A 9,784-nucleotide genomic window follows, 5' to 3' on the forward strand; every position below is an offset into this window, starting at 1 on the left:
AGGCTCTAAAACTGAAAAGGCCTCACGAAGAAGATATGGCTTTGTTAGGGATTATTTTATTGTTCAATTTCTTTCTTTACATTTTTATTTATATATGTGTCAAGTAATCAAATAACTTATTATTTCTACATAATATTATTTATGAGGAATGTATTATTTTCGTTCACCTATTTAGGAGTTTCTTACATATGTGACTGTTATAATCACTAGGAATTAAAGAGTGGTAAAGGGTTTAAAACAGTGGTGGGCCAACTGTAGCTTTGAGAACCTTTGTTTGCACAAGTACAAACACGAAATGCAATGATTGTATATGTTTTATTGGATGTAATTAAAGCACATACACTGTTATCATCACTAACACCTCTTTCAGTTCTAGGGGCAGTTTATAGCCACTGCCGACATCCAGTGTTCTGTGTTCTTCATATATGTCCTATTATAATATTGATTAACCCAATATTAATCGTTACTTCCATATCAACAAAATAAAATTTGCATAGTGGGTAAAATAAATCCCTTGTTAAAGTGCAACTGGCTAAGTAAGAGATGAACGCAAATATTATTTACTTATTAATATATCTCAAATAAATCTTTTTTGATTGTGATGAAAATTGATGAAAATTGTCTGAGGTGCACACTCAACATGGGTTAAAATAATATACAATTCTTCCTTCCACTGAAGAACACCCATGGCATTGTCTTAGCAGAGTATGATTTTTTTGAACGTTCAAAACGGAAACAACTTTTTGAGACCATAAAATAACCACCACCTCACAATCCAACCCATTTATAAAGGCGAACTTTGGTTATTTGATCGGCAAAGATCTGGCTACACACAACAATTATCCACTGTTTCTATACATCTCTCTCTCTCCAGTACATACACCAGCTCAATGATGTGTGCAATCCAAAGACAAACACCCCTATTTCCCTCTTGTATTACATAATAAGCTCAGATACTAAAATAACACAATTGCATACAGAACGGTTGCAAAGGATTCACAGTCCCTAGTGTACCCCATCCACCCTTCCCAACCGTACTGTATATAGAGAAATCCATTCTGCTGAAGTGCCCTTGGGCCACAGTCTGATCCCTGAACGTGTGTGAACATCGTCACATCGCTCTGGATTAACACAAACGATTAAGCTACTAGGTTATGCAGACAAAGAAACATACTGATATATTCGAAAAATAGGCCTTATCACCCCCTGGCCCAAAGAAGCATGAGGGAAGAGAAGACTTTTGAAGTAGTGTATCGAACAACCAAGAAGATGAGGGAAGACTTGAGTTAAGGTACAATGACTGTTGGAGAGGCTGGAGGCTGGTGCTGATGCTGGAAGAGGTTCATATGATGCAATCCATGATGTGGATCTGCAGACTGTCCAGGTCGGGCAGGTTGACATTACACTTGGGACAGACGTGCTCAGGAATGTTCACTTGCTGCTGCCAGTCTCTGCCATCGCCACCTACAGGGGGGGAGGACCCACACGTACCAAGACAGACAAAGACACACAATCACAGACGAACACAAGGACAAAAACTACTGTTGTTACGTGTTCTTGATCTTGACGCTGATTACGTTATTCATTCACACTAACAAGGTGATTTACTCCAAAAAGAACACGACAAGCAGAATGAACCATGAAAAAAAAAACACAAAAATCAGAATCACACAGCATATCACATAACCACCCCTCAATCAGATTGAGAGGTTGGATTTAAAACAAAAAAGGCTTATACACTACTAGAATAAAGTAAAACCTAAACTGTTCCTTGAAAAAGTGCATAACAAATGCTTACCTCTTCCACCTTGCGCTGCAGCGCCCCCGTGTGGATTTCCTCCGGCCGGCAAGTGTCTCTTCTTCATCTCAAACAGCGAATGACTACAGAAGGAAAAACAAAATACATAGCTGTGTTATGGAATATGGGAGATATTATTTTGAAAACGAATTTGAAAAGGAAAGGTAGAATCACTAGGCAGCCTTTTTTCTTTTGTTTTTATAAAATCTGAAGACGGAGGCCTTTTATCAATATGTGCTATTGTGTTTGTATGAAGCTGTATGAATACTTAAATGCGTGTTTGCAACCACATTTTGAACACCTACGAAGCAAACAATATATAGGATCAGTGTCTCATGTATAGCCTGACACATTTAGATGGCTACATTTGTTCCGGCCTTGCCCGATTTCTGAACATCAACAGATGACTCATTCAACCGGTTTTAAGAAAACAAAATACTGACGGGAAGAGAAGTCAAACTTGATTAGGGCACGATCAGAAAATAGAATGATTTGAATGCCAAGCAGCGTCTCCACTTATATAAATGTAGTTTACATAACTGTGGTTTGTCAGAGAGAAGAGCGAGAGAGAGAGCTGCCTGATGGATAGATGGGTGGGTATGTTTCAGCTCGTACCGGCCCAGCGACTCAAGCTCGTCCTGGAGCTGACGGTTTAACTTCTTGGTGAAGTCCAGCTCGGTGGCCAAATGCTCCTTCTCCTCGTGGATCTTCTCCCTCGCGGCGCGCTCAGCGTAGAAGTCTGACGAGTACACATCCGCCTGCACACAGAATCACATAGATTAACACACACATCCATACCCAGACACAGACACAGACACAGACACAGACACAGACACAGACACAGACACAGACACAGACACACACACCTGTGCCTGGAAGACAGAGATGGTCTCCAGCTCCTTCTCCTTCTGGAAGATCTCCTGCTTCATCTCGTCGATGTGTTCCTGCTTGTGGACCAGAGCCTCCTCCGCCGCAGTCAGCCGGGCCCCCAGATCCTCCAGAACAGAGCTCGGCACGGACTCAGACTGCGTTGGAAAGTAGGCAAGCATCCAACAGGTAAACCAGACCAGTATTAAATCGTGATTAGTAGCCTGGGACCTAATTCTTAGAGCCAGCTTACACCGAAAACTTTGGACACGGCCTATACCGCGGTCTGTCGCGCGAAGCGCAAGCAGGGTGTGCCAACTGCGAGGTCACAGTTGAAGCGTTGACTAGCCATCCCATGGCTGAGCGTGGACAGTCCATGCAAAGCCAATGGATGCGTGTGGCATAACAGTGACTAAAGTTGCCGCTTAAAGGTTGGGTATGGAATGCTCTTTTTTGGCCATTTTTGCAAAATTACTTGTCAGGACGGCTTTGCTATATTCCCTGATCGCACAGGGGGAAACGTAGCCTAATCGCGTTATTCACACACTAAAAGGGCTACATTTCTAAAAGTTGCTCTTCAAACCAACAGTCCTGAAGCAACTGGAGCCCACCTCTTTCTTCTCCAATGCTGTCTTGAGGGCCTCATGGTCCTGATAGAGCTTGGTGTAGGCTACCTTCAGCTGGTCATGGTTGTTCCTGAAGAGGAGGATGAAGAGGAGGAAGAGGAGGAGGAAGATGAGCAATAGCACACACTTAGTACATGCACACAGCCTAGTCATGACTAAGGTGAAATAAGAGGTTATAAAAAGAGGTTATAAAAGAGGTCTTTACAATTGTAGTCAGCTATTTTTACGGCGTGCTGTGTGTTTGTGTGTCGTGTGTGTGTGCGTGTGTGTGACTAACTTCTCCTCTCCGATCTTCCTCTGCTCCATCTGACCCTGCGCCGTCATGCTGTCCACCCTCAGACGCAGCTGCTCGTTCTCCGCCTGCACCGCCTGCTTCTCCACCAGCTGCGCCTGCAGCGTCGCCACCTCATGCTCCACCTCGCGACACCTACAGCAAGAGAGGGGCGGAGCAGAGAGAGACATGGACAGAGAGGGGCGGAGCACAGAGAGACATGGACAGAGAGGGGCGGAGCAGAGAGAGACATGGACAGAGAGGGGCGGAGCAGAGAGAGACATGGACAGAGAGGGGCGGAGCAGAGAGAGACATGGACAGAGAGGGGCGGAGCAGAGAGAGAGACATGGACAGAGAGGGGCGGAGCAGAGAGAGACATGGACAGAGAGGGGCGGAGCAGAGAGAGACATGGACAGAGAGGGGCGGAGCACAGAGAGACATGGACAGAGAGGGGCGGAGCACAGAGAGACATGGACAGAGAGGGGCGGAGCAGAGAGAGACATGGACAGAGAGGGGCGGAGCAGAGAGAGACATGGACAGAGAGGGGCGGAGCAGAGAGAGACATGGACAGAGAGGGGCGGAGCAGAGAGAGACATGGACAGAGAGGGGCGGAGCAGAGAGAGACATGGACAGAGAGGGGCGGAGCAGAGAGAGACATGGACAGAGAGGGGCGGAGCAGAGAGAGACATGGACAGAGAGGGGCGGAGCAGAGAGAGACATGGACAGAGAGGGGCGGAGCAGAGAGAGACATGGACAGAGAGGGGCGGAGCAGAGAGAGACATGGACAGAGAGGGGCGGAGCAGAGAGAGACATGGACAGAGAGGGGCGGAGCAGAGAGAGACATGGACAGAGAGGGGCGGAGCAGAGAGAGACATGGACAGAGAGGGGCGGAGCACAGAGAGACATGGACAGAGAGGGGCGGAGCAGAGAGAGACATGGACAGAGAGGGGCGGAGCAGAGAGAGACATGGACAGAGAGGGGCGGAGCAGAGAGAGACATGGACAGAGAGGGGCGGAGCAGAGAGAGAGACATGGACAGAGAGGGGCGGAGCAGAGAGAGACATGGACAGAGAGGGGCGGAGCAGAGAGAGACATGGACAGAGAGGGGCGGAGCAGAGAGAGACATGGACAGAGAGGGGCGGAGCACAGAGAGACATGGACAGAGAGGGGCGGAGCAGAGAGAGACATGGACAGAGAGGGGCGGAGCAGAGAGAGAGACATGGACAGAGAGGGGCGGAGCACAGAGAGACATGGACAGAGAGGGGCGGAGCAGAGAGACATGGACAGAGAGGGGCGGAGCAGAGAGAGAGACATGGACAGAGAGGGGGGAAGCAGAGATTGGGAAGTCATTTGTTGTTCTTGTTTTGTTTGTAGCCTGGTTGTCCGGGTTTCACGGTTTAAAAGTGAAAAAAATCTGATTGAGAAGAAATTAAGGAATGCATAAGTTTACTTTTTATTTTATTTTATCTTTTATTTCTTCTGTAAATTGGCCAATAATATAATTATCAGACAAGTAATCATTCTTTGCCTTTTCTCTCCATAAAGACCTGATACTGACATGGCAAGATGCAGCACATAATACTAGTGTCTTGGGTTGATCAAATGTTACTAGGGTTCCAAAACCCCCGAAACATGGCCTGTTCTCCCCAGAGGTATATCGCCCTCAGACATGGCCGATGGTTGAGGAGAGGGTAGCTCGCTCCCACTGGCGGTCTAGTAATCAATAGGGACCACAGCAGCTCTGCGCTGATAAACTACACGAGTAGACGAGAGGTAAGAGCCACCTGTCCTGGAGACCCTTCTTCATGCCTTCTGCCTCGTCCAGCTTGTTTTGAGCCTGCTGCAGCTCATTGAACAGGCTCAACATCTGGGCCCGCAGGTTCTCCACCTCGCTCGCAGCCTGATCCTGACACACACACACACACACACACACACACACACACACACACACACACACACACACACACACACACACACACACACACACACACACACACACACACACACACACACACACACACACACACACACACACACACACATTGTTCCTTGAATCACCAAGAGGTCCATGTCATTCTTTGCCACATCACATTCCCTCTGAAGAATGACAACATAGGCAGCGGAGATCCTTTCATTTTCATTTTCATTTACAGCAGCGAATGCAAAGCAGGGCGGGGCGCTCAACTGCGGAGTGTGCCCACCTGTTCCGGCTGAGTTGTTTTGGGGGTCTCTGGTGGGAGGGAGGTCTGTGACGAGCTGTCGGAGCAGATCATCTTCCCCTGGAGCCCGGCCACTCTGCGGTCGGATGGGAAAACATATTGATTGCGTAACATTTGTTTTATACACATCGACTCCTTGTCATCGATGATTTTCGTAGGGGTTATCGACCGTAGGGATAAACATAGGTATCCCTCATGCCACTAAGAGTTTGATTGATAGACTGGACTTTACTAGATTAGTCTGCTACCCGTTCCTAGGGACATGAAAGTAGCAGACCGGTGGTACGTTTATAGTGAAATCTGTGTTTGTCCTATGATGATACCGGTGAAGAGCAACAAAATGATTCCCAAGAAAATAAATAATAATAAAAGGACAGACGGAGAGCTCGGGACAGTGGTCAACGTCAACTGCTCTCAGGCCTACATCTGGAGCCGAGAGGACCACCAAACAAATACAATGATGGTTAAGAAGTTTGTTCAAAATCAAGGTGCAAGTTTCAAAGTCCTTTTCTTTATGGAAGCCTTCTCTTTAGTTCTTATCAGTTAAGGAAAATGTATCTTTAACTAACTCCCTGTCAGAGCCCTGTCTCTTTAACAGAGACCGGGCTCTGACAGGTAGGGGGAAAACAGCACGAGGCGAGACAACATCTAACTGTCTAACAAATAATACAAATCTCAACCATGGACCATGCGGCCTACCGGGACTCAGAAGCCTGGAGCTCCTCTTGCAGCTTCCCCGCCCTTTGGCTCTCATCCCTCAGGGACTGCAGCAGCTCGTGGACGGTCAGATTGGACCCCTTGCTTGCATCCAGTTCCCTTCTCTTCTTTTCCTCACTGCCCTCTGCCCCATTGTTCTCCTCCTCACCTTCCTGAAATACACACGCGCGCACACACACACACACACACACACACACACACACACACACACACACACACACACACACACACACACACACACACACACACACACACACACACACACACACACACACACACACACACACACACACGTAAATAGCACCACCCCCATAAGATCAGCTCAGGTAAGCGGTAGGCCCGTGTATTGGCAGAAAGACATATATTATTTTTCTTTATTCGTTTGGATTTAGCTATTTTATACTAATGTTATCTGTTGTTTTTAATTCAAGGCTGAGATTGTTGTCCTAAAATGGGGTGTTTCCAACGGCGGATGCGCTCAGTCCCAGCACGCCTTGGCCTAGTAGTGAGGGTGCGGTATGGCACAGCTCGCAACATTTTCTTTAACAAACAAAGCTTTCGCGTTTTCCAGAAATACCTTGCGGTACTGTGTTTGTTTGCAATTATCCCCCCGTCGCACGGAAGTGACAATTCTGTCGACCAATCAACGGAAGACGTGAGTAGCTCGAACTTGTTGTCACCCTTTCAGACGCCTTGGTACCCCAACGGAGGTGTACTGAGAGACAAGTACGGCTTATCACGGATAAGTCTGGATAAGTGGAAACAAAATCCGTGCCGCATCTATTCTCACCGAACCGCACCCGCCGTTGGAATGCCCCAAAAAGATGCCAAACTAACGCATTCGGTTTTTAATCAGGATTGCTATATCCTCCTCACCATGAAGGTGATGATCTCGATGAAGGAGTCATCGTCCGACCTTCGCCCCTCGTTGACTTGGAGTTCAGAGTTAATGGCCAACAGGTCGTTCTTCTCTGCCTGCAGGCGAGCCACCTGCGCGCACAAGGCGTCCGTCTCTGCCACTGATTTTGCCTAGCAACAGCCACCCCGCGGAGTGCAACGAACCATACAGTTAAGTTTTCACATCACTGATCACGTTGTTAAACACACCATATTCAATGCAGTCAATAAAGTCAATAAAGTGTAACTTTTCTTTTACAAGCCTACTGCATAAGAAGCCTGCAAAGTATAAGGCAATCCTCATAACGCCGACTATTAATCCTGAATCCCCTTTTGTATCAGGACTGCATCAGTCCCTTGAACATTTAACAGATATTAACATCTACTGCTGCCTTTTCTGGCCGCCGGTCGTGAGGAGAGACTGCAAATGTCTCTTTCTTTGAGCATGAGGAAGAGGCGGGGGAGGACGAAGAGGCGGAGGACGATGAAGGCTCTCACCTTGCCGCCTGCGCTCAGCTCCTCCAGCTTTGTGCGCAGCTCCTGGTTTTCAGCGGTGACTGCCTCCAGGCGGCTTGTGGCCTTCTCCAGACTGCTCTCCAGAAGGCCACGTTCCTCCTGCTGTTTCTCCCGCCAAGCCGACAGACCCTCGAAGCGCTCCTTCATCGCCTGATTGCTCTTCTGCAGGGAGTCTGGATGGAGGACGGGGCACAGATTGAGAAAGAGTGACTTGTTATTCACGATTTGGTTTTCGTTGTTGTTCTCACAAAGCCCTTGAACATTTAAGAGATCCAAATAAAATTCATTTTAAGCTTTATGGCAGACTCAGAGGAGGACAGCAGTACACAGTGACCGACAGAATGACCAGAAAAACGTAAATGAAAGCAAACAAAGTTTTGATGAGTGCAGTGGCTACCTATCTCACATCTAAAACGCAAACGTAATTTCTCCACAAACTCGCTGTGAATCTGTTAATAGGATTAGAAGTCTGCGATGATTTCATGAGGGTGTTTCTCGTTTTCTAGTTCTGTTCACCTTTCAGGTCTCTGTTCTCCTGGATCAGGACGTTGATCTGTTGCACGGTTTCCTCCAAGGTCCCCGAATGCCCAGGGGGGACATCTCCGTTTATTATAGGGCTACCAGTGGCCATCTACAGATAAGAGAAAAAGAGAGATGTCTATGTTGACATGAGTGAATAGTAAGAAAGATCATTTCGCGTTACTTTATTCGACAATATCACCGAGTTCGAGTGCGAATATTGGCATATCATTCCTATGTAGGTTGTCAGCTTAACTTTCGTTTTCGTGACAAGAGAGCAGTAAGGTTTCTGTTTTGAAATAGCCATGGAAAAGTTAATATTTACAAAAACAACAGAATAGGCAGTCTCCCAAAAAAAAATAAACGGCACACATTATGTGAAATAAACGTATACTCACTGTAAAATACCGATATGATGGTTAGGAAACTGCCTCGATGTTGTGATAAGATCCCTGGCCTACCTCGACATTACAGTTCTTGCAGCTCTGAGTACGTAATATCTTCAGCCTTGTTGTGATTCTGGCATTTCCGTGTCGGTCTCAGTGGCGATTATTAGATCTGATGACATGAGGAACCTATGACTCCGTGTGAATGTGGCTTTGCAAGGCCATCCACATCTTTTGTAATTCTGTGTAACACGTGGTGGGCGTGGGCTTCGGGCATATGACAGCGACCCTGTCATTTTGTGTGGTTCCCCTTACCGTGCTGTTCCTTGCTTTCGACCACATCGCAGTTAATAAATGTGTACAATGCAGTAATTAGTTTAGTGGAGACGAATGGATTGTATTCTCCAGGGTAGAATCGATATAAGACCCAGTTCAGAACATGCATTAGCCTAAACCTTAGAAAGAAAAAAAAACACTTAGATTTGAAATTATGTTTTTGTTTTTCTAAAATGTTCTTAAGGCTGAAACGTAATTTATAAACTTGGTGAATATATTATAACATAACCTTTTTGGCATGTTCCACGTGTAGAGGATGAGTCACCAGTTGCGCCCCGTGTCGTTGCTGGGACGTTGACCTGATCAATTTAGACCTCTATAAACAAACATTGACTCCAGAGATGTCACAGTGACTGCTCACAAAAAAGTGATCGAATTAGATTCAAAAGCCTTGTGTAGTCAGTAAAATACGTATAAGTCCTAACTATCAATACGTTTATTATAACGGGACCAAACATGTTCCAAAAGTAGTCTCATCTATAATAGAATCTGACACCAAACCAATCCGTAGGCAAATCCATAAACAGTTGCCAATTTCCAAACTACATTTGTTTTTAGGTGTATGCATATTTTGTTGCATATTTTTGAATTCTGGAAAAAAAACAACATTAACCACATCGGTATGACCTACAA

At 46.4% G+C, this 9,784-nt stretch overlaps 1 protein-coding gene across 3 annotated transcripts; it reads right to left on the reverse strand.

Moving 5' to 3' along the window:
• Positions 1–296: 296 nt before the first annotated feature.
• On the reverse strand, positions 297–9,020 carry optn (optineurin). Of its 3 annotated transcripts, none has more exons than XM_060038638.1 (13): positions 8,891–9,020; positions 8,427–8,541; positions 7,893–8,083; positions 7,374–7,526; positions 6,480–6,649; positions 5,763–5,856; positions 5,346–5,467; positions 3,569–3,718; positions 3,277–3,361; positions 2,665–2,823; positions 2,414–2,556; positions 1,799–1,881; positions 297–1,464 (listed from the first exon to the last, which is right to left on the reverse strand). In XM_060038638.1, exons 2-13 carry the CDS (start codon positions 8,539–8,541, stop codon positions 1,343–1,345), a joined length of 1,587 nt encoding a protein of 528 aa, XP_059894621.1. In that variant the 5' UTR covers positions 8,891–9,020; the 3' UTR covers positions 297–1,342. The 3 variants fall into 3 exon arrangements, with proteins under 3 accessions (XP_059894621.1, XP_059894620.1, XP_059894622.1); XM_060038637.1 differs by having other exon boundaries at positions 8,828–8,985; XM_060038639.1 differs by lacking the exon at positions 7,374–7,526 and having other exon boundaries at positions 8,828–8,985.
• Positions 9,021–9,784: the final 764 nt, after the last annotated feature.

Source organism: Gadus macrocephalus, chromosome 19, assembly GCF_031168955.1.
Source record: "Gadus macrocephalus chromosome 19, ASM3116895v1".
NCBI classification, from domain to species: domain Eukaryota; kingdom Metazoa; phylum Chordata; class Actinopteri; order Gadiformes; family Gadidae; genus Gadus; species Gadus macrocephalus.

Excerpts from the sequence above, each read along its gene's own strand:
- optn (XM_060038638.1), bottom strand. The coding sequence starts at position 8,541 with ATGGCCACTGGTAGCCCTATAATAAACGGAGATGTCCCCCCTGGGCAT. Across the intron at positions 5,857-6,479 it reads CTCCAGGCTTCTGAGTCCCG|AGTGGCCGGGCTCCAGGGGA; the intron begins GTAGGCCGCATG and ends ATCCGACCGCAG. Across the intron at positions 3,362-3,568 it reads AGGAAGATCGGAGAGGAGAA|GAACAACCATGACCAGCTGA; the intron begins GTTAGTCACACA and ends CCTCCTCTTCAG.